The 25,859-nt window shown below is 41.8% G+C and overlaps 1 protein-coding gene across 1 annotated transcript in view; it reads left to right on the plus strand.

The window, feature by feature from the left end:
• Positions 1 to 827: 827 nt before the first annotated feature.
• The window catches only part of slit1a (slit homolog 1a (Drosophila)), a 76,092-nt gene continuing 51,060 nt past the window's right edge, over positions 828 to 25,859 (plus strand). Inside the window, exons 1-4 of the mRNA XM_076160953.1 lie at positions 828 to 1,480; positions 13,801 to 13,872; positions 16,052 to 16,123; positions 18,256 to 18,327. Coding sequence (XP_076017068.1) covers positions 1,266 to 1,480; positions 13,801 to 13,872; positions 16,052 to 16,123; positions 18,256 to 18,327 — 431 coding nt within the window. The 5' untranslated portion in view covers positions 828 to 1,265. The remainder of the gene's footprint in view (positions 1,481 to 13,800; positions 13,873 to 16,051; positions 16,124 to 18,255; positions 18,328 to 25,859) is intronic.

The following is a 25,859-nucleotide window of genomic DNA, read 5'->3' on the forward strand; positions in this document are numbered from 1 at the left end:
TGGTGTGACCCTTTAACAGCAGAATAACAAATACTAAGCAGGTAAGTTGTCTGACATGTAGTTGATCATTTTCTTTTATTTTTCATCTGTGCTTGTGGTTGTTTTATAAATACACGAGTTATTCTTTTTGGCTGTTCAGTCTTTTATGAATGCGTGTACGTGGCTGTATCTCACTGCACATTTGGGCTTAGTGGCCACACTTGATCTACACTTATGGAATACACTTAGAGGTAAAAAAGACTCCCAGAGTGTTGAGGTGTTGATCATCTCCTCCCTAGTGGATCTTCCTTTGTTACATGTGCACATTTACTTACACACACACACACACACACACACACACACACACACACACACACACACACACACACACACACACACACACACACACACACACACACACACACACACACACCTCCGTCTCCCCACAACCTCCCCCTTCAGGCTGGGGGTTATGCAGTGTCATGCAGGTTATGTCTCTCTCTCTCTCTCCCTTTCTCTCTCTTTCTCTCTCTCTCTCACTCTGGGGGCTTTTAATGGAGGCAAACCTGAGAGAAAAGATGGAGTGGAGTTAGAGAAAAAAAACATAAAGAAAGCTACTCGGAATAGGTTTGGGTTGTGTAAGGAATAAAGGAAAATAAAAAAGGGATCTAGAGAATGAGAATGGCAGGGTTCTGGGTCGGGGGTGTTATGTGAGGAGGGAGAGGAGTGGGGGAGGAGAGGAGGCGTAGGGGTGGAGTCGGGGACTCGTGCTATTTGTAGATCCTTGTGATGGATGACTGGTGTGTGTGTGTGTATGTGTGTGTGAGCGAGCGTGTGAGTGAGTGAGAGAGGGAGAGAGAGAGAGAAGACTGGCTTTTTTTCCCTTTCTGCTCATTCTCTATTCCTTCTCCTTCTCTCTTCAGGCAAGCAGAGCAGAGCAGGACTGAGTGAGAGGAGGACAGAGACGCAGTGTGCAGACCAGAGCACAGCAACTCCACAAAGACAAGAAAGAAGAAGAGTTTGCAAGGAGAACATAAGAGGAAACGGCTTTTTATCATTTTTGTTTAACTGTGGTGGATTTCAAAGGTGCATAAAAACATCTAAAAAGAACAAAAAGGATTAGCTATAGTTAGATATAGTTTAAGAGGAAAGTAACAGCATTGTTCCAGCACAACTATATACAAACCAGGGGGACTTGGAAGAGCAGAACTCTGTTTTTTTTTTTTTACAAAGAAGTAGAGAGAGACAAAAGGTGGACAGAGAGTAGTAAGCAAGCTACGGTGGTGATGATTTTGCCCATCAGAGGAAGCTGCTGTGGGGCAGGCATGGGCTGGCTGACTGAGCTGCCACTCTGGATGTGGGTGGTGATGATCTCTGCCCTGCTCATGGGCAATGCCAGTGCCTGTCCAGCTCTGTGTACCTGCAGTGGCACTACAGTGGACTGCCATGGACTGGGTCTGAAAACCATGCCAAGGAGTATCCCCCGCAACACGGAACGACTGTGAGTACCAGCTGTACTGTTTTTGTGTGTGTGTGTGTGTGTGTGTGTGTGTGTGTGTGAGAGCGAGAGCGAGAGAGACAGAGACAGAAAAACTTGCATCCCAGTCTTTTTGTATACTTTTTTGTTGTATTTGTTTCCCACCAACAGTGTATGTGACACACATTACTTTACAGGCTGAGAGAGAACAATAGCCCTGCCTGTAGAACTATGTGTGGGTGTGTGTTGTCTGTGGGTCCATGTGTGGTTATGTCAGTCAGTCACTGGCATTCCACTCAGGTATAAATAGGCAGGAGCAGATGTGGGGCTTTCACATGTGTCCATTATTTACTTCGGTTTATATGTGCCTGCATTTGTGAAATTCTGAGTTAACTTTTTTTATTCATTGTCTATGGTGCAAAAACAGTTAAAGTTGAACAGATGTGGTCATTTTGGCAGATTGTGCTGTTTAGTGATATGTTTCCGGTGTGTACACTTCTTCCTTTACTCCCTCCCTTTTCATTTTCTACTATTCCAGACACGACTCTTCCCTGTCTGCTCATATACCCTGAGAACTCCACTCCACAAATTGTTAAATCATGTAGAAAATTAAACAAATCTGCTGCTGTGAGACTTGCACAAGTATCTTGTAGCTGCCTTGTCCGAGGGAATATGGATGTGAGACAGGGGGAGAGGTGAGGCAGACACCGTCAGGCATTTTCTCTGTCTTTTCTCATATTCCTCTGAAATATTCATCAGTAAATCAGAAGTAGGGAGTGAGGAGAATATATTGTTCTATTTTAGTCCTGAATAAAACATCTGGGGGGAACGGATGGGAGAAAACCTGTGTAAGGGAACGGATGGGCAAATAGGAGCCGGCTGCATAGTTTATGCTTTTAATGTTTCGTTTCTAAGAACACTTTATTTTTCCTGGCGGTCTGAATGTTTCCGGGTTCCTCACATGCACATGCAAGGGCGACTTACATTGGAGCGGAGAGGAAATACGGTCAGTTTGTGGTTTTCTTGCACATGAATGGCCTTTACACTATTTTTGTATTCAAAGTTTGTGCGTTCATAGCTCCCAGACAGCATGGACAGCATTTTGGCAGGAGGGTCTGTGTTTGTGTTCACATTTCTCCAACACATCTAGGATGAAGCATTTTTTAACATAATGTGTGTTAGGATTAAGTGTATCTTTTTGCTGTGCCCTTGGCATTGTGTGTGTGCTGGTGTAAACAGAATATGCTCTACAGCTGGACAGTATACAGGGTGATTCATTACAGTCAACTCAGCCCCCCAGGCCCCATGTTGGCCTCCTGTACATTGCTGTGTGTGTGTGTGTGTGTGTGTGTGTGTGTGTGTGTGTGTGTGTGTGTGTGTGTGTGTGTGTGTGTGTGTGTCTATGCAGTACGTTGATAATGAGTGTTAAGCTGAATGAAGAAGGCAACGACTACATCAGCATACACTCAATACTCTGAGTATTTGTCTGTACCGCAATAAGAGCAAAAAAATGGAATTAAGCCACAGGTCTCTTACATTCTCTGAGTAAACATGACTTGTTGCGTACTTGCATGAGTGCTCCAGTTGATGAAATACATGCAGGGGTGTCATGATTAAGATATTTATCTGGATCTATTTCTCTGAGAAAGCATAATTCAATGTCTACATAAATGAGTAGAATGCTTGTTGGAAAACAATCTATTTATTGTCTTAATTGCAGTATAATTTTAAGTTTTAACATGCAAGTAAATACAATAAAATAAAAAAGTCAGTTTAAATGACAGAATTCCAGGGTGTAAGCATATGTATTTGTAGTTTGACAGGAATATCTTTAACAAAGTTCTATTCATTTATTGCACTTTGGTGATGGCAACAGATAAAAAAGCAGCAGCTATCGCTAAACTTGTGAAAATGAAGCCAGAGAAATGTGGATGGTTACACAGCACAGGGGGAAATGGCAGATTTTTGTGTGATTTAATGGGAGGAGATTGGGGATGGAAAGGCAACCGAGAGAGAAGAGAGAGAAAAGCAGTGCAAGTCCGAATATGTAGAAGGAAGATTAGGTTGTAATTCAGTCTGCCAGTCTAGTTTGCTCAAGGTTATGAATACATGTGGATGAGTGTATATATATATGTGTGTGTGTGTGTGTGTGTGTGTGTGTGTGTGTGTGTGTGTGTGTGTGTGTGTGTGTGTGTGTGTGTGTGTGCAATGCTTTATCGCAGCTACACATCCACACACATACTCCATGTATCTGTGTGCTTGGGTTTAAGTGCAGAGGGTGCTGAGACAGAGAACAGAATCCTAGCTGGACTTGTCAACATTGGTTTGCATCAGGTCTGACCCCTGTGCAGCTCAGGCCAAGCCCTCTGTAATGCTTCTGTATAAAAATCCCCTCCTGCTTTATATTTAACACTCCCGCTGCCATTCAGCTAGTCAGTGCTAACACTGAATATTTACATGTTACTGGCAATCAGTAGTTCCAGTCACACAGGCGGCACATAAAACTACAAATGGACATAGGGATTAGCGGAGCCCTCTTTTGCCCATGTTGATTGGCAAAAACCAGGAAATCAGCACAAAACAGTCAGAACTTCTTCTGTCATTCACACATTTTCTTAAATAAATAGAAGTTTATAACTACAATTTAAATAAACACACACTGGTAAGTTGTACTGCTGTAAACACCACAAATAACTAATGTTGTACCTAGATTCACATGGCAAAACATACACTAACGGTTAGCCACCACAGTAATGGTGATGTGACGTTAAGACAAGATAAGATAGGATAGAACTTTATTTATCCGTTCTGGAGATGTACGCTGGCGACTGTGTGTGACGCAGGGGGCGTGTTCAAAAGGCAGACGTCTCGCAGCAGCAATCATATTTCTTGCACTATCTGCGTGTGTTTGTCGACTTCATTTGAAACGTTCCACTGCTGTGCAACATCAAAATGTTCCTTGCACGTTTCAGCAAAAATGTCTCCTGTTTTCATTCCAGTCAGAACAGTGAACGCAGCTCCCATTGTTCATCAATATACCGTAATGCAGTGTGACTACGAGGTAATTATGGTTATGCAGCAATATCCAGGAGTCTCCAGTGAGAGCAACAGTTGGTGCGTCGTTGTAACGCCGTCTCTTTTGTAGTCCTCTCCTTTTCATACAACTCGTGTATTCTTCTTGTGATGGTGCGTTTGAGGGACTGGAGGCTCATACGTGCCGTCATTTGTTGCGATCGTCAGAAAGTTCCTCAAAGCGACATCACATCATCCACAACACTAATCGGCCTGCAGTTTGTAGCTAGTGAACAATAGACTTTCAAAATATTAATAATAATTGTTACAAAAACAGTGTTGAGGCGCGATGAAATAATTGTATGCGTTAATCAATTACTGCATCAAAGCGATAATAACGCGTTAACTTACCCAGCCCTGTTTATTGCTGTTAAAACTGTCAGTCACTGAGCTCCAACAACTCAAAGGGATGTTCCGATTGACTGTGGAACAGAGTAGACTCAAACAAGCGGCAGGCAGACAGTGCTCTGATTTAAAGAAATGTCAGACATAATACTTTGCATGCTTGTATTCTCTGCTGACAGTCGCTTCCTCTTTGGCATGTGGCAAATTATTTATCTATCTATTTATTTAAGAAATGGGTTGTTTGTCCCCTTAGAGATGTTCTCCAACATGTTCTCAAAGTAGTGTACAGTATTCTCAAATGGGATGGAACATCAACTATGAATGAGTTGAATCATGGAAGAGATGTGTGTGTATTCTTGTGTGTTGATTCTTAAGCTTAAGTACTCTGCTTACACACCTCAGAAATTCAGCATTTTAGGAAAACTCTGGGCCGCTTGCACAATATGAAGACCAAGAGAGAAGGGTACACGGTTTAGGTCACCATAGAACTGCTGCCTGGAAGACGACCCCAAAGAAATGGACTTCATAGGTGCTTCATATTGCAGTCATGGAGACTGCAGCATGGCACAGCATCCAGAGTTGCCTTGGGGCTAATGGACGAATATCTGTGTGCCAGAAAATGAGCAACATAAAGATTCTTTGATCTCCTTCAGATTAATAGAGATGGAAGCTGAACACTATGTGTGTGCTTATATAAATGTAATGTTCACTTGTGTTTGAATTTGCAAATTTCCATATATCTGTGCAGTAAATTTGCGATGGAAAAACAACAACAGGAAGACCTCTCTGCGATAACCATGTTTATGGATGTGGGGGTAGGAGTGGGAGGTGTTTGAGTTTGTTTGTCTCTATGTGGCAGTGAATGCCTGCAGTGTTTTGGCACCAACTATAGCTGGTTTACCTGATAGTTCACCTGCCAGCCACCTGATCAATAATCCACCCAGACAAGACTGAACACAGCTTGCCTGATCCCTGCCAACACTGGCTGTAGGAATGAAGTGCAAAAAGCAAAATGGCTAAAACACAAAGAAGAAGGGTGAAGTGTGTCAGTGGGATTAGCAGGAAGAGATGCCTCAAAGGGATAGTTGTACGGTTGAAACCAATCAAAGGATTACATTATGAAGGAGTAAAGTGCATATAAGTGCAATCAGCCACAAAGCTAATGAATGAATAAATGAGATAATAAAGGTCGAGCTAAAGGCATTCAGGTAGTTTTTATGTATGACAAAATCTTCCTTGTGACTGGTAACGCCATGAATGCTTTGAACCACAATCATCCAGAGTATGTGTTCGGACAACCATTGAGATAATTCAAATAGGAAAACAGGAATTTGTGTTGCCTGGCTGCAATATTTTGATTTTAGGGAGGCGTGTGACACCAATGTGGAGGTGGCCGCATAGTGGTATCCCACATGTGGTAGTATGCTCAAACCTTGAGTCTATCCAGGAATGTTACTAGGATCTGATGAAAATGATTACAGCAGCAACTTTTCCTGCATTCCACCTCATGCATGCGTTCTCACGCAGTGCTGTCGCAGACTATTACAGGAACTTTTACTGACTAGAGTACATGCATGATAGGGGCTTAAGGCAGGCAACCAAACCTGGACGCTACACTCACCCCAGATCCACCCTGTTGAGCACAAATGCTGTATTAGATCGTACTCATGTCTGCTCTATTACTGTGTGTGTGTGTGTCTATGTGTGTCTGTGTGTCTGTGTGTCTGTGTGTGTCTGTGTGGTATTGAGTGTGTGGAGAGGATGAGTAATTGTATCTCTTCAGACCTTGTAAATGGAATTTTGAGAACCCATCCGTATATCATCTTTCAAATCGTTCCTTTTCAACCTCTTGACTATGGGCAGTAAGATGCAGAGAAAGGAGAATGGGTTGGTGGATTCACATCACTGAACACACTATTTATTGTATGTGATGCAGACTGTGAGAGGAAGTTACAGCTTATTCAGCATTACAGTCGTAGTTGCTTCAGCATCCATCCACATTCCTTTATTAGTAATTAATTTAACTAATTGTGTATTGTATAATTGTAATAATGTACATTGTAGTGCTGAAATGCTTTTTGATGATTGATGAATAGTAGTAGTAGTAGATTAGTTTGGTTTTCTGGTTGTTTGTGTTTCTCAAAAGATGCTGAAATAAATGAAGGCATTGGAAACAGGTAAAATATTCGACTAGAAGGTGGAATTCTCCACTTAAAAAAAGAAATGAAAAGCGTTTTAATTTTCAGTATTAGTGTATTAGTATTATGAGTGAAGAGCTTATTCATGTGCATATTTCTGTTAATGCTGGACAAGGTTTGTCTCTAGTGATGTTTAAATGATCCCACACTTCTCTGGTGAAATTCATCCTCTGCATTTCTCCTTTTACAACTATTAAGAGGGTAAACACAGGAAGGAGCAGGGCAAGCATGGGGATTTGAAGAAGTTTTTACTGTTAGGAAAAAATGCTAAGCACTGAACCAAAATGCTGCCGTGAAGAGAGGACAAGAAATCATCTCATGAGAGACCATGATTTTGAAAATGTAACTGGACCAAGTTCCACCTGCGTAGAGTTAAATCCATGCCACAACGTATTTGAATTTGAATGCAAAATCTCAATTTAGAATTCTATTTATTGGAATTTGTATTCTCACATTTGAATTTCAGAGGCTGTAAAGAGGCAAGATACAACTTTCAAACATTTCAAATTCTAATGTATGTATGTTACACCCCTTACTACCATGCACGTGTGTAATAACACCCAGACAACTCTCAGGATAAACACAACATTGTCCACATCTAAACTGCTTACACTGTGGTACACCAGGTGAAACTAATTCCAATACCCAGTGGCACCAATCCAACTCCATACACCTATTGCACTAATTTCTTTAGAAGAAATTCACAATAGTATCCCTTTTTCCCAATGTAGTAAATATCACACGTAATCTGTTCTTCACCTTGGGCTATTTGCCACCCTTCCACAACATATTCATCAAAATGGCGTCAGAAGTTTTTGAGTAATCCTGGTAACACACATGATTTTGGTTTGCAGGCAAAAACACAACCTGTTAGCCAAAGGTAATAAATGGATCATTAAGACTGATGTGTTTTGCAGCGTGATGGTCTGATAACAGATTAGCCTATGTGGCTTGGCGCTGGAAGCATAGGCTGATAGGGGCATACATAAAACAACAACAACAATTATTCATGGGATGCATGCACACTTGCATCAGCTAAATTATCAGTCATCAGTGCACATCTTTCAGGCAACCAGAACATAATAAATGTGTCTGGGCAGATCTTTTTTACACATTATTATAGAGCACACACTCATGCAGCCTTTATACATTCATGCAGGACTCAAACACCTCTCTGTCACCGATAGACCACGACAGACCTTTCAGTCACCTCTGGCCCAGTCTATGATCTCTCCCCAGCATGTGCCACTAGCAAATATATGAGCAGCTATTTAATTGATTAACTTTGGCCCAGATTGTCGCTGCTTATCTGTTTTACTGCGAAGGGTCTGTGTGCTACTTTCCAGCCCGTCTTTCTCTCTGGCGTCTTGTTTCCCATCCCTCTATCTGAATGTTTTCGCTTACACAGCATCTGCTACATGAAAAATGTCTCTTTGTCTTTGTCTCTCTCTATGTCAAGGTTGTAGCAATACTGTAAAGGCCAGAATAATGGCTGGGCTCCTGGAAGAAGAGCTCAAATCCGTTATAGTAGCAAAAGTATATCCCAATTCACACTGAAACTTGATTTTACACAGAATAAGTGAATATAAATGTATTTAAAAATGAAATCATCATAAAGGAACACTTAACCAAAGGATTATGCAATTGCTAATTGGTAATTGATAATGCAAACGATTTGCTCAGGACCCTCCATTCACTGTTAACACGTCATGTGATACATTACATAAATTATGGAATCTTACTTATAATGTCCACATACTTCAACTGACACTTGAACACAGGGTTGTCTCTGTCTGCAAGGCAAAGACACCAAAAAACCATCCAGGCACAGATGAATAAACAAGCAGACTGCGCTGCAGACAAATCTCACTGCAGAAGCAAAAGGCTGCACCTTGTGGCTCTACAAAAGAAGAATTATGTCTGTGATATATTAAACCGAAAATTTGATTTGTTAGTTAAAGTCAAGATAAATATAGGTGATTTAATATAACAATTCACTTAGAAGAGAGGTAACATAGGAAGTTTCCTTAACGAGAGAGAGAGAGAGAGAGAGAGAGAGAGAGAGAGAGAGAGAGAGAGAGAGAGAGAGAGAGAGAGAGAGAGAGAGAGAGAGAGAGAGAGAGAGAGAGAGAGAGAGAGAGAGAGAGAGAGAGAGAGAGAGAGAGAAGAGAAAGAGAAAGAGAGAGACGCACACACACACACACATATCTGTCTGGTGTGTACTTTCCCTATCAGTGTTGTTGCTCCTGAAGGCTGACTGAGCAGAATGGAAACTGTAAATAGCCTGTTTGGAGCTCAGGAGCTGGGAAGACACAATCAACACAACAACATTTTTTATGCACACATACAGTTTGAGTGAGAATTTGGACAACACAGTCCCACCCCCAGTCCTCAAGCAGCTGACCTCTGCATCGCTGTTGGAGGCTAAAGCTGCTCAGGAGAAATGGTTCTGTGGTGCTCCCAGCATAGATATGACTCCATTGCAAATAAATATCCTCCCTAGTATTTCTATAAAATGTTGCTACTCTCGGTCACCAGTATATACAGTATATATATTGCAATATAAATATATATATATAGCAATACATTGCACAACTGCCTTCTTCTCCAGCCAAATATTTCAAATTTTGAATCATCAGTCCAGAGCACCTGCTGCCATTTTTCTGCACCCCAGTTCCTAGGTTTTCATGCGTAGTTGAGTCGCTTGGCCAGATTCCATGTCAGAAATGGTCTTTGGCTGAAACTCTTTCATGAAGACCACTTCTGGACAGACTTGTCAGACAGTAGATGGATGTACCTGGGTCCCACTGGTTTCTGCCAGTTCTGATGGCACTGCTGGATATCTTCCGATTTCGACGGAAATAAGCTTGATGTGTTTTTCATCTGCCGCAAGTTTGCTTGGCCGACCACTGTGTCTACGATCCTCAACGTTGCTTGTTTCTTTGTGCTTCTTCAAAAGAGCTTGAACAGCACATCTTGAAACCCCAGTCTGCTTTTCAATCTTTGTCTGGGAAAGATCTTGCTGATGCAGTATAACTACCTTGTGTCTTGTTGCTGTACTCCGTCTTGCCATGGTGTATGACCTGTGTATGACCTGTTTGGCTCTTCCTCACCCAGTTTTAAGCCTCCTACAAAACTGCTTCTGTTTCAGTTAATGATTTTTAACCTATATGTGAAATTGACTATCATTAGCACCTGTTTGGTATAATTGGTACCGGCGACCCTCGAGCTGAGTCCCTATGAACTGAGCTACTGCTGCCCCCATATATATATAAAATTTGCCTTTGCATACATATGGTGTGTAATAATTTTCGATTCAATGAAGGGACTTGACGTGCCTTTATTGTTCTGCCAAAACCCATTGCTTAGCTTCCTTTGGTTGTAGAACAAGTAAAATGCCACTAATCAGATTTTCCCATGATGCAATGCAGAAGAGAGAGAGAGACCATGTGCCAACCTTCACTAACCTTTGTATTTGCATACCACTGTATACAGTGTATGTATGTGTATGTGCATGCACATGCCAAGTGCATGCATGTTTTCCCGTCTGAAGCTGAATCCCAGCTACTTTGGCTCAAGCATCAGAGCAGGTTCACAGATGGGGGGTTGATTTGCCATGTTCCCTTAGTGACAGAAGCCTCCCTTAGGTCATCAAAGCCCCAGGAAGTAGAGCCACTATATGTGCACCATGTGCTTTGTTCCTTTTACCCATAATTACCCCAAAATATCAGAAATTGAGAAATACTGGGCATGTAGTCCATAACTATGCATGGCCTCACAGAGTAGAAATGCAAAGTTTTAAGTATTTTCGTGCGGTCAAAATGCACGTCAGCAAAACATGAAGGCGATCAGCTGCAACACAATTGGACATACACCTCATGAATGCACGGATTCATAACGTGGTTGTGGCATTTCAGCTTTGCTTGTTGAAAGATGCATTTCCTCATGATGGACATTTGCAGCAGGATAATACACTATCATCTCAATAGAGCTAGTACCATGGCACTGACTTCAGTGTGAAGCCTAAAAGACAAGGTAAAAGGCTCAAAAATGATGTCACAAGCAACCATTTTTGTTGCAATTCATAAGAGAGATGCCTGACACTACCACCATGTGGCAAGAATTATAGATACTGCTAACACTTCAAGTGTTACTTTTCGAAAAAGGAAAAGGAAGACCTACTTTCAGAACAATATACAGTATATATGTAATATATAATGTGTGTTTATAATTAAGCACCTATAATGAGTAGCATGTGTGCGTATATCAGAGTCCAGGCTAATGAAGCTGGGTCCATTATTTATTTCCTGTGACCCTGTCGGTTGGCCTGTCGATGCACCTGTGAACACACATACATACACACATATCTATACACACCATCTGTCTATAATAACCATTCTCTTTCGTACTGCCTTGCAAGACAGTCCCGGGAGTGGTCATTAGACGAGAAAGAGGGAGACAGAAAGAGAGAGAGAGTGAGAGAGAGAGACTGGTGTATTTGGGTTATGCTGTGGGGTTGTGCATTGAGGGTCGGCTGGGGTGGATACATGCATTGCTTCGAGGATTCAGCAGCATAGAGGGAATGTGAATATTGTGATGTCTTTTCTATGCCTGGGTGGTGTTGTGTTCTGATTCTTCAGGCCGGCAAGAATAACTCCATGTTGAGAGAGGTCACAATTAAGCTATTTATAAAGTAAATGAGATAAAAGTTGTGATACAGAGCATAACTCAGCTGGTTCACAGACTGCAACCAGTTAGCTATCGACACGTCCGCACTAGAGTCCCCAACTCAGGATTGACCTGCAATATAAACTGTTGAAATGTGGGTGTGTCTCCTCCTTCTGGTTGGTGGTCCCTGGCGAGTCCCCTCCTCTTGGCACATCCCTCTTCATGCATCCTGTACATTGCAGATGATATGATAGTGGCGTCTTCCCCATATTGATTATTCAATAACCACTTCTTCCAGTGAACCCGGTCCAATAATCACATCATGCAAAATCCCCGATGTACAACATGGAATGCATTCAGTCCTTTGACTCACTCATTGATCCTGAAAACCTCTGGACTTGATATAGCTGTCCTTTGATAGACGTTCCACTCAACAACACAGTGCTCTATATTGTCTTGCACTGTCCACTCATACTAACTGACTCATCACGTGAACCTCGAACGGCCCTGCTGTGGACAGAAGAAGAATTTGATCTTGTCAGTTATAGATCACCTTAGTTGCTGAGCTTCCTGTTGTCAGAATCTCTCTCTCTCTTCTCTGTGCTATAGTGTACCCATTACATTACATTACACAATTCTTAATGACAAGCACAGTTAAATGGAAATGAATATGATCACACTCATCAGTGGCTTGTACGTTTTTGCTGTCTTTTGTGTCTGTTGTGTGTACAGCATAAATACAAACATTATTGTCAGCCACTTGAGTGATAAAGTGAGAAATGAATTCCTATATCTCAATAAATAAGTTATTCAATCTCCTCTTTCTCTCCAGTCATGGCCAGCTCTCAGCAGGGAGACTGCTCCTTTTATATCCATAGCACTTAACTTTCTGGCTCAGTGGCCTTTCCCAAATCCCCCCGCCCCACACACACACTATTTGGCTCCTGGTAATCCCTACCAAGAAGGTGGAAGCAAAAGGAAATGGCAGACGTGGCAGAGAAAGTGGAGTTGTGGGTTTTGGTGTGTGATAGCGGGAATAGAAAGTCAATAGGATTTCTCATCTCTCCTGGTAGAATTATCTTGCAGACAAATTCACATCTGAAGATATTTGCATTTCATAAAACACTACCATTAAGACATTCTTTGCACAAATTTCAACCAGTTTGCAATATGCCTGAGGCGTTGTGTGTGTGCATGGGATGGGCATATGCGTCCTGTGGTTGTGCTCAGCTGGAGCTGTGATTTTGAGGTTGGGATCAATTAGAGAGATGCAAGGGGACGGTTTTCCGTCTCCATCTCAGGCTTCCCAAGAACTGTCCCCACCTCATGCCTTGACACCTCTCCCGCCCCACCCTCTCATGTACGCTATCAGCATCATCCCAGCAGAGCTGAAAACAGAAAGCTATTTCTAGATTTCTTAATTTCTATTTGAGGAACATTCATTGCCTCTAAAACTCAAGTTTGGCAACAGTATGTCAGCAACCGGACCTGAAAAGCAAGCTTGTAAAGGAATACGTTAGGAATGCTACGACAGCCTCCATTGCTGTTTGACATCATCCTGTAAAAACTGTAATTAGACTATGAGATCATTGCAATTTCAATCTACTTATATTCTACGTCAGGGTCTACGTATAAAGTTTGACAACAACAATAGTAATAATAATACAACCTTCCTTCTTTCTCTCTAGCTCTCTCTCTCCTCTTCTCCCTCTTTCTGTTTAAAAAATTATCTCCAAAATATCCTACAATTGTATGTGCAATGTCATGTAAAATGTTTGTATATGCTTCTGTAAAAACAAATATCAAAAAAAAAGGAATGCTATTGTGAAGTACTTGACTGTGATATTTCAGCATTACCATGCAGGTAACATACATTTACATTACCACTCCTGTCGGAATACCATTAAGTTCATCCCTGTCCCCGCTGTTCCTGCATCCCTTTGCAGCTCTTTATCAATCCACGAATATGCCTGTCTGCCACTGACTGAAGTCATCCGGCTAAGAGGGTCCAGGGGGAAATCAAGTATTTCAAGAGTTAATTGTTGCTGTCTCTCTTTTCAGGGAGCTGAATGGAAATAATCTTACACGTATCACCAAGAGTGACTTTGCCGGACTGAAGTACCTCCGTGTTCTGTAAGTAACTGCCTTCATAATCATGTGTAATGCAAAGTGATGGGGTTTCTCTATGTGTGTTTGTGATGCATGTTGGTCTTTACCTCTTCTGCACGTGTAGCCTACATGTTGCATAGACCTCATGCAATGCTCAAATTAGCATAAACACTGTAAAGTGGGGACACTTTTGTCAAGAATCCTACTTCAGAGTACATTAAGCCACTGAATAACTACAGCAAGTGATGTAATGGACTTCACCTTCACTGCATCCTGTCCTTTGTAACAGCACTTATTTCCTCTCATTTACCCGGTGGTTTCCACACATCCACACTGAGCATACACAAGCACTAGTCCTTAAAATGCACTCAATATAATTAACACATGTAGGTGAAGTCAATGACTCCCTCTGAGTTGAAATTAAACAGTACTTGTGACTTCAGGAAATAATGGTAGAGTAGCTGTAAAAGTGTCTATATGTATGTGCCCTCAGTTGTGAGTTGTGGCATGGGTGTTAAAAACAAAGTCAAGGGGAAGTTGTGTAGACCTGAATGTGTTTTAAATGTAACACGAGCTGTACATAATTCCTATTGCCCAGCAAAGGCTGACTATTTTCCAGCCTCATCGTTACTTGCCCATCCCCCTGTGCTCTCCCTCTTTCCAAGCTCTGACCAGCTTCTTTACTTCGCTCCTTGTCCCCTCTCTACAACCTCCACATACCTCCTTTTCTCTACCACCTCCCCCCCTTGTGGAGGTTAAATGCCTACATGTCACCAACTTGTCATGATCAAGTATCAAGTAAGAAGGAAATACATGTTTGCTGGGGTGGTAAAGGTTGAACCTAGCTCACTGTAAACCCTCTGATTCAGACACAGTCACCACTGCACTGCTGCCTTTAAGCTGTAACAACCGTGGTTCTTCTCACAAACGTTAGTCAGCATGATTCAAGATGCATCTTAACATAGTGTAGGTACATGAGAGTGTCTGTGTGTGGTAAGGGTATGGGTAACAGTATTACCCACCTCTGATCCTGCTGACCCCTGGACAACCCTTAGAGGAGGCCTACACAAGCAACAAAGGTTTATCTTTACACTCAGCTGCCACCATGTCTGTTCAACACAGCTGACTTACTGCTTGTTTGCCACTGACAGGAAAGACTCGGGAAACACAATTGAGTAACAATCAGAGCCCAGCTACATGAGCTCACGTTCCAATTCCATCTGAATTCATGAAACAGAGATTGTAGGTGAATTGCACAATTATTAGATTAGATTAGATTCAACTTTATTGTCAGTGAGCAAGTACAGGTACAAGCCAATGAAAAGCAGTGACTCTATGTTTAGGAATTGTGAACAGTGATCAGTTCACAATCGGGATTAATCTCATTGTTATGCGCAAAATTCAATAATTGTCAATAATAGAATAGAATTATAGTTCAAAAGTAGTTTATTGCACACTTTAATTTAAACGTACTGCTATATGAATAAAAGTGCAATAACATTAAACCAATAAGGTGCTTTAACAGCAGTAGCAGTTAAAATATTTCTTGTTAATGTCAACTAAAACATTAATGTATCAAATAAAATATAAAAACAAAGCTATTTGCCACTGCCACTGATGTAGTGCCTGCAACCCTGATACTATCCAACTTTGATATTCAATGCAAATGCACACACACACACACACACACACACACACACACACACACACACACACACACACACACACACACACAGCACTCCTCTGTTATCATGCTGATTGTCAAAACCTTGGAGCCCAGTGAGGTTTTTCCTTTTACACCCTGTCCCCCTTTCTACCTTTCCACCCACCTGCTTCACCCAGTGGACCACACCATATCCATGAGACGCACTCTCTCTCTGAGCCACCTTTGAAAACTTTCCTGGCTCCTATCCCTGCATCCTTGGCCAGACATTCCACACTATGCCTTCAGTCCACAACCCCTGCCCGCTGTTTCAAATGTCAAAAATACTGTGCCAGTTTGATTATGAAGCAAGAACTCTCACCACCCAGAGGTCCACCTCCATAGAGAGACCCACATCATACTGTGCCATACATGTCATTTATACTCAGAGCAATAGTCAGAGCAAATATTATGATTTGCTGATAAGCATTGAGTGCATGTAAAAAACTGACTGAGTTTAAAGCCACACTGCATCAGGTTAACCCTTTCTTCTTTCTGCAGACAGCTGATGGAGAACCAGATTACTGTGATTGAGCGTGGAGCTTTCGATGACATGAAGGAGTTAGAGAGACTGTGAGTAATACCCAGATTTGATTCTTTTCTATTTATGTGCAGTCAGTTGAACCATGTACTGTATGAGGAACACAGTCTCCAATAAGTAAGTGTATGTGTATATGTGTTTCATGTAATGGCACTAGGGCAAGTCAATTTGATTTATAAAGCACATTTCATACCCCAGGCAACTAAAGTTTTGCAACAAAAGCAGAAATACACATTTTAAAAACACAAAGAAATGCGTACAATATAAAGCCACAGGGGGAGACTGTGGTGGACGAGAGCAACATGGGACGGTTGCAACAAGTCTTTTCATTCAATTCATCCGTTTCATTCAATCAGGAACATGCTAGAGTGATATTGCACATGCTCAGTTAGACGCTCGGCCCACCAGGAGGACAAAGGACACATACTGCTGCGTTTGGCAGAATCTTTTGTATGAATTAATCAAAACTTACTTGGTTTAAAGCATTGTTTTGTTTCTATTTAAGTGACATGATTAGTGTGTCAAGATCATAGTGTCTAGCTAGCACACGATGCTCTGTCATGGCAGATAGGATGGTAGCAACAAGTTGTTGTTACTTTCCGCAAGCTAAGCAGCCATATCAGAACAAACCACACACAGTATTTTTCAACATAAACAAGTCATTGCATATAAAACGATACTAAGCCATTTTTGTTAGTCATACAAGGACTAAATCTTCTAAAAGTAGAAATTCTATGCTATGCTGCTTTTTAGTATGCCAAAAGTGAGGAAGAGGGTTATGGACTTTGGATTTGTTAGGAGTATCAGATCTTATCAGGGCTGAGAGAAGCACTTAATACATAAAACATTGGTTGGTCTAGTCCTAATAGTCTCTGAGTAAATGAGAGAAATGTAGTAAGTGTTGCAACTGTCCGCAGTCTCCCCATTATAAAAATGTGCAATTGAATCAAATAGTTAGAATAATCAGTCAATGTTCAGTCAAAGGCTTTGGAGAACATGTGTATTTTAAGTCCAGTTTTAAATGAAGCTTCTATGGGACCATTGTGTGGCACTTCTCCGTCATTGCTTCAGGTGGCACTGAGAGTGTCCAGACTACAGGGCTGGAGGTCTATCTGAAGCACTTTAACCAGCAGGCCTGCCCTCAGTGGGATGTGTGGGCTCATGTGGCCTACCCACCACAGACCCCAGCTCATCTGGACAGCTTAGGGACTCCTCAACAGCTTTTAAACTAACTGGGAAAACACACAGTCAACCTCATTTCAACCAGCTCCTTAGCAAATCAGTGGTGCTACCCACAGGGGACTGCGCACAACACACGAATTTATAGACACATGGAGTTATGCTTACTTTGTGGTTATATAAAAGACATTAGCCTGAATTGAAAGCCACATTAACGGTTTAAATGTCTCCACTTGAAGTCATGCTCTCTCTTCTGGGCGACTTGTCTTCCCTCCTCCCTATTCAACTAATCTCAAACATTGGCTAGGCCAATGTGCCAGACCAATGTGGAAATCAAGTGGCTTGTTTCTCTGATGTTAAAAGCCACTAACCCAACAGCAGGTACAGTTCAGCATGAATGGAGCAGTAACAGACCATTAATGCCCATTATGCGCTAAATCTCAAGCACAGCTGGTTAAATGCTCCTCAGTGTTTATACAGGGAATGGCACAGATCCTAACATCTGTCTGAATGTGTCTGAGGGCATCAAGAGCAGCCAGCCTTTCAGTTTTGTAGCCCTGATTCTAGCCACAGCCTTTCATCCGCATGTGCCTCCAATGGGCCATTCAGAGAGTTGTGGTTTTCAGAAGATTAGCAACAGCCTGATCCTTGCTGACTTAATTGTTGCATTTGCATAAAGCCTGCCAGTCTTGGACGTTAGTGTGACACTTTGAGAGTCCATTTCCATTCACCATTCCTGTCAGTGCTGAATTATGTCATGTAATTGACTTGTTCACCGGGAATGTTACGATTGTGTTATTCTGGTGAACCATTTGATCACCTTACGCGCACTTGGATATTTATGTAACATTGAATGTAGCACTGACACAAAATAGCTTGTGGTTCTATAGTGTTAAATGATCCACAGTGTACACACACTCAGACACACACATGTAGCACACATAGACACACACTCACTGGTTTATCATATGTTTTCCCAACTCAGGCGTCTGAACCGTAACCATCTGCAGCAGCTTCCTGAGTTGCTGTTTCAGAAGAACCCTGCTATGTCTCGACTGTAAGTACAATCACACGGCACACTCAACTGCGATGAATGGCTTTGGTTTGATGTAGTTTAGAACTAGTTAGAGTTGGTTAATGTGATGGTGAAGTTTGTGTTCCCTGTGGCTGTCACTGTGTGTTGTTGAGTACATCTTTAAATTCTTTGCAGTTCTGAAAGACAATTGCTACAACTACAACTTTTCCTGCATTTCACTGTCTGTGTGCAGTCTCACATACTGAAGTCCTAAACAATACTGGGAACTTTTCCTGACTAGAATGCATGTGTGAAAGGGGTTTAAGAATGTCTGAATGGAAATCCATTGGTTAGTGGGAGTTGGTATAATGGCAGAACTTGAACCTAAACTAAGGGAGTCATTAGACTTTGAAGTGTGTTCCAGGTAAGAGGATGTCTGTGATATTTTATGAGGCTGTTGAAGTCACTGGCGTGGTCCCCAAAGCTGTTTGCCGATGGCACTATACAGCCCCACCTATGAATGAATCCTCAGTTTTTATTGGTTTCCCAATCGTAAAGCACAGCATGTGTTGACACAATCCCATTGTAATGCTAAATCACAATCGCATTGTAATTTTTTTCCGTGGGTACAATCGGTGTCCCTGTGGCTATCTGATCATTCCAGCATCCATTATTCATGATCAGATTACCTGAAGCATCTGGGAATAATGAAACAGCTGGACATTGAGAAATAACTTTCCTCTTTTCTCTTCATGCTGTGGTCCTACTAACCCATGATCCTGCCTCAGCCTTCCATCTGCTTATCTTGCTTTTGATGTTTTACACCATGTTGAATCTATCTGCCACTTCCTTCAAACTATTTCCCTTGTACCCTATCAACCTGTAGAGTTGTAGGCCAAGGCCTCATCACTTGGGGCCAGGCTAGTCTGCTACTGGCTGGCCAATGTCTCCAAAGAGCTGAAAGAGACACAGAGCAGACTGAGGCCATCCAGACTGGTGCATGGCCTTCAGTCACAGTGATTAGTCCATCTGGAGCAGGAAGCTCTGCCAGCAGCCAGACCTTGTGCTAACACAGCTCCCCTGTTTCATCCAGTGTAACTTCACACTCATTATTCTAAACCCAGCCCTGGCTGCTCCATGACATTGTGGACCGCAAGACCTTGTTTCATGTTACGTAATGGATTTGCTATGTGTCTCTGTATATGCTCATTAGTTCTTTGTCCATGACTGGATAAAATCTTGTATGGATTTTAAAGCATATGTTCAGGTGTCAAAGTGCTGTTGCATTTAAAAGTCATATTAAATCCAGCACCATGACTGAAGAATAGAAAATAATGCAACCAATCTTAATCTGTGGCTGATTGACATTCAATTCTTTCTGAGAGAATCCCATTGCTCATTAAAATGAGGTCTATCGTGATACCAAGCTTTTTTGTTTCCTGCCGTGTTTCTTAACTCTGTCTAGGCCTCTCCGAGGGTTCTGGCTCTAGTCTGGTGTGGTTCCTGTCTCGGACCAGCCAGCAGCTTTTAATGGACTTGAAAGGTCCTTGGGTCCCCAAGGAAAACTTTTACTGCCATTTTATATGTGCTTGTGTGTGAGTGTCAGAGAGACAGAGACAATATGAGAGAGAGTTGCATGCGTGCCTGCGCCTGTGTGTGTCTCCTTGCTCAAAGTGCTCACCGGAGCTTGTTAGGCACTGCCTTTATGGTCCTAACAAGAGGTTAATGTGGAAACCCGCTGCCCTCAGGTGGAGCACTAACCCAGATGGTTTCTCTTCTCTTACATGGGGGATTATTATTTGCCATCTCCCCCTTTCTGTACTTTTACACTCCTAGTATTGCTTGACTCTGATCTCTTTGCAAATTCCTGAATGAGGATTGGGGGAAATTCTTGTACTAGAGTCCTACAGTCCTGCTGAGAGCACAAACAAAAAGGTCATGCATGGTGGGAGGGAGGGAGGTATAGCAGATGAGAGCAACATGAAACTTTTGAGGAGAAGCTAGCCAGGTCGATATTAGATGGATGGTTAGATGAGAGGAGGTCTGCTGTGTGGTGGGGAGGTTTAAACACTTGACTAGCATGCAGTCATTAAGCTGGTGGGCTATTAAAAATTGTCCACTTCAAAGGAAGGATGAAGCGTCGTATTGGAATAAAGTATAGAGACTGAGTTACATGTCCTTCAGTTCTTAATTCTGATGTTTAAGTCAAATCTGATCTTTTTGAGCCACATGTGACGCTGGCGTGCTGGTTGCCTGTGAAGACAAAGGAGATGGAAAACAAAATCCAATTTAGCTTGTTTACAATCTGACGTGCCACTTAGAGGCCAGAAATCATCTTGATTTTGTGTTGTAAGAATGCGAGATTAATGAAATAGATTCTGCCATTAGTTTAGATTGTGCAGTCCTGATATCCAAGCCCACTCAGGTATTCATTTTGTTTACTTAAAGGTTTTTTTCAACTAATCTAATTTTAGTGGAACTTTACCTTTTCATCCTCTCTGCTCTGCTTCTCTCAGCATTTCAGACAGACACCCCAGGCCAGCTCTCCCTAACTGTACAGCTTTAAAACAGAGAAGAAAGGTTTCCTTTTTGTTGATTTGACATCCATTGTCTTTATATAAGAGGAAACATTCTATTATTTGGCTCTGAGACACAGCAGCTCACTAACATGTCCATTTGCATTGTTGTTATCGTTTCTAATGAGTTCATTCCTTGCAGCATCGTGTTGGTAATGGGACACTGGTGTGCTAATGAGCACCAGAGAAGCCTGATGAATGAGCTTCAATTATTGTGGCACCTATTTATTGTGGCTCTGTGTTGGATCCATGACTTTTTTTAATGAATTATCCTCTGTCAATGTGCTGTCATCATGTGCAGTGTATACATTTGATCTTTCTATCACTGATCTTGACTTATGGACCAAACAAACACAGATACAAAGTGCAGTTGGATTTTATCGAGCTCCCTAATGTACATTCCATTCTATCTATCCTACACACCCACATCTCAGCCTCTGCTTATGCCAGAAAGATACCAGATACTAATGCATGAGGAGCTAAGGAGATATAATTGGAGTTGATTGGAGATTATTACAGATAGTTAGACTTGGTTAAAGATGCCTGTGATTGATGGAACCAATGCTCTGGTGGGAGAGCAGATGGAGATGTGAGATGGAGAGCGTAACATGGAGACATGAATGGCGTTGGAGGGATAAGGAACAGTCAGCCTGATAGCTGGCCCTAGGGAATAGCATCTGGTTTGGGTTGAGGCTGGGGGGGGACAGGGTGGAGAAGGAGAAGAGGTATTTTGTGGCTTTTGATTACCATGTTGCTTCTTGCTGCCACAAACAAACACAAGCAACACCACAGGCTTGTTTGAATTGGTGTTGCTTGCATTAAAGGACAACATGCAGTATTATGTTGTTGGTTGGGTGGTGATGGTAAGAGAGGTGTTCCATTGGTAGCTCCGCCGGAGGTGTGAGAGAAGAAAAGGGTGTGGTTCTATCTGCACTTCAGGGGAGCTGAGGAAAGTCTACACAAAGAACAAGGAAGGGGAGTGTAGTCTTCTTTTTCATTTAACTGTTAATACAACAGGGAGCCTGACACACACACACAGACACACAGAAAAAGCTGAATGTAAACAACATTAAGTAGACACCAGCAGACACAGTTTCATCCCTGCATGCTGCTGTGTGGCTGACAGGCGTACTGGAGGGATTACCTTCTATATGGCTGCTTGTGTAGATAAAAGAGCTGCTTTAAGTGTGTGTTGCTGTTGTTCTGTGTATGTGTCGTAGGAATGCGTTTTCGGTTTGAAAACTGTAGCTCTTTGTGTCAAGAAAGAATAGTTTTGCGAGAAGTAGACCCTGAATAAATAATGTGCGATGTCATCGAACCATCTTACTGTTATCCAACGTGTCTTTGACTCATTTCTACATCTTCCTACATAGTTTGATTTGATGTATGTTGCTGTTGATTGTTTTTGTGTATGATTGTATGAATGTGCCTTGTCTGTCCTTGTGACTCCTTCTAATGGTCAGTCGGATGCTACTGTGTTAGTTTGTATATGTGTCCCTGGCAGGCTGTTAAGGGTCCTAGCTGGTCTTGTTTCCTTGTCTTTGTTTCTGCAGATGAATGACCAATTCCCCCCCCCCATAAAAAACAACAAAAAACAAAAAGTGGACCGTAGTCCCCATGGCAACCCCTGTTCATCCTGAGCTTTCTGTGCCTTCTGTGGCAGACATCCCACTTTCTTGACTGTTTGTCTGTCTGACACTAAGTAAACAATGAGAGGACAGACTGGTGAGAGAAATACAACTAAAAAAACAATCTGCATATCTACAAAGGTTCTCATGTTTTACATGCAAGGTTTATAATTCAGTTTGGTTTTTGCAGCAACGTCCATGACCGGATCTGGTGGAATGAAATTACACTTAGCCCCACATCTCTGCCCCGCTACCTGCCCCTCTATCGTCCCTCTATCTGCCCCGTCTACCTATCCTTCTACCTGTTCCCGGCCTTGTCAGCTGGTCAAAGTGGCTTTTATGGCTTGTGCTGTTTTCTTTACAAGTTGTACCATGTGTGAGAGAGAAATGCAGACCAAACCATGTGGGAAGTGTGGAAGCCAAAAGGGGGTAATTTAAAAACCACTCCGCCATCTGAAATATTCAAAACCACAGAACCAGGAAAGAGAAAAAATACAGAGGAAGAAACAGAAGACGAGAGGGGAAAAAAGAATAAGTTGAAACAGCGGGCGAGAAAAACAGCAGTGATTGTATTTAAGAAATCATTCTGTCTCCTTCCTCATGAATAAGTAAACATGTGACTTGAGGTTTGTTAAACATTCATATACACACAAAGATGTTCTACAATGACAAAATATTCACGTATTCACTCATTTTGCATTGAGGAACATCCTGGTCATTAGGAATTGATATGGGTATGAATAAGACATCACAGTGTGATCTAGATCCGTCATGAGGACCTACACACACAGGGCTTTGATTGGCAGAGCTGTAGAGGGGGTCTCATCTCTGTGTCGCTGCAAACTCTTTGCCTCTGTGATGGCTTGGCTTGCTTGGTCCAGATTGGAAGTGACACACAGTACACAGGAGAATATGCTACCCTCAAGTCCACACACACACACACACACACACACACACTGGAATCTCTGTACCCTTGCAAGGGCTTGTGGAATGCTGCAATCTCAGCCAGGAATAACAACATCTAGTGCTGGATGGGTTTTCTGTGCCAGTCAAGGGGGAGAATAACCAAATACATTTTCTCAAGTCCTATATTTGGGTGTTATTTTGAGATGCTAATTTACTTGTGTATTTCCAGTTAGACTTTCTACTTTCACTTCATTTCAGAAGGAAATAATGCAATTTTTTTTACCATAATGCAACTATTCGTTGGCTGTTGTTGGACGTTAACATGGGATAAGCTGATAAAAATATTTCATTATCTACAAAAGTTTCCTTGCATCTTTCATCATGCAATTTCTTCCCTCAATCTTCAGCTGATCCACAGGCAGGAATATCTCCAGGTTATACAAGGAAGAACTAATCTTTCACTTCCTTTAGCTTCAGTAGATTAAGTCTAGGTATCATTTTGAATGCAGGACCATGTGCACTTTGAACTTTGATTGAGGTGAAGTGTGTGAGTGCTTGTGTGTAGGTACACATGTGAAGCACAGACATGCGTTCATGAATACATCAGTTATCAGAATGAGAAATGCTGTGCATTCAGTCTTCATAGAGTGCTTTCTCTCTTTCCCTTACCCTATGCATCTGTCCATCTTGTGTAATCTGTGTGTAATCTCTAGTTATGAGTCTGGACTTCAGGCTTTGGAACTCAGTGTTAACAAATAGAGTGTTTCCTTTTTTTAGTGGAAGAGATTGAAACCCTTCCCAACATCCTATGGAATCCCTAGGAAAATATCTCATTCATAGTGAAAGTGATTGTTCTGTCCATATCCTTTGACCTCTTTTTCTGATCCAGTCCGAGATTTAACAAGAACAAACTGCTGGGCAAATTATGTTGTCATCACACACATACACACACACACACACACCCACACACACACACACCCACACACACACACACACACACACACACACACACACACACACACACACACACACACACACACACACCAATGTCAATGTACTCTAGACAGGCACCCACCCACCTCCTACTGATCTGCTGAGTCTGACTCATGCTCAATTCACAGAAGTCTACATACTTTGGAAAACTCAGTTTAAGTCTGAAAATGATCTTCATCCACACTTGTGTGTTCACAGCATATTAGTGTTTTTGAAAAGCTCAGTTTCTGGAGGTTGAAAACTCATCCTAATGCATGTGGTTGGAAGACACAGATTGGGAAAGGGTTAGTGAAGTACAATGCCCTGAAAATGAATTCACATATTATGAAGGGAATCTCATGTACAGTAGCTACTTGGGAACTGCATGGTGTATTGACTGGAAAGAGAATTTTTAGTTGTGCATGTAATTATAGACTTTAGGCACATCCCTTCATCCTCTTTGTGTGTGTGTGTGTTGGCAAGAAAAGCTAGTAGTGCCACACCGTCTTCAACAATGACACATTAGACTCTGTGGCACAGAACATTACTGAGGTATTGAGTCTTTATTTTTGTATCTGGTGGTTTTATGTTCAGAGAATGCAAAAAATGTTGTAAAAAACAGTTAAACAGTCAAACAGTTAAACTTAAAAGTAATAACAACAATAATAAGACATTGAGCCCTATTCAGAACATGCAAAAATGAGCAAACCAGTAATGGGCAGAAAACGTATGTCACAATCTTCATTGCTGTTGAAAATGACTTGGTTGTTGATCTTTCTAGTTCAGATTATTCCAACTGGTTTTCGTTCCATGCTGCTTCCCTGTGGATGGTGTGACAGAGGGATGAAGCTCAGCTGATCATGTTCCAAATGTGTGATCTAGTTGTGACCACACTTGATTTTCAGATTTGGTTATGTACAATGATAACAGGAAATGATGCATTTGTGCTGTGATGACACAGTGTGTAATGTCCACCGCCCCCCATCCATTATGCGCCAACGTCACTTTAGGGACTCAATAATAATCCTTTCAGCTTTCCAGTTCAAGCATCGTAATCTAATCCATTGCAGCCAGGAGTTTTCTCACTTTGAAGTAAAGAGGAAATCCTGTCGGTGTCCTTCTGCACACACAATGAAATAAACTGAAAAGGTCAGGAAAAAAGGAGCCCCGCTCAGGCTATTCAGTATTTGCACCATGGGAGATGAAAACCTTCATACCCCCTGTGGTGATCGGTTTTCCTTTATTATACATAAAAAGACTAAGGACAAGGGGCAGGGATCTCTGTATTCTTCTGATAAGTGACCTAGAAACACCTGGGTTGTTTTCCATCACTATATGTGTGTTTACTCTGCCCAGTCAGATCAGCTATTTGTTTTTTCATAGAATGTGATTGGGTCAGAATGCAACAAATAGATTTCAGTAATGGCTTTAACTCAAACTCAAGAACTCTAATTCTCAGTCTGAAATGATTAGATTTATTGTTTTTTTTGGG

Source organism: Genypterus blacodes, unplaced genomic scaffold (assembly GCF_046128005.1).
Source record: "Genypterus blacodes isolate CSIRO-AG114 ecotype Tasmania unplaced genomic scaffold, CSIRO-AGI_Gbla_v1 ptg000108l_1, whole genome shotgun sequence".
Taxonomy (NCBI): Eukaryota; Metazoa; Chordata; class Actinopteri; order Ophidiiformes; family Ophidiidae; genus Genypterus; species Genypterus blacodes.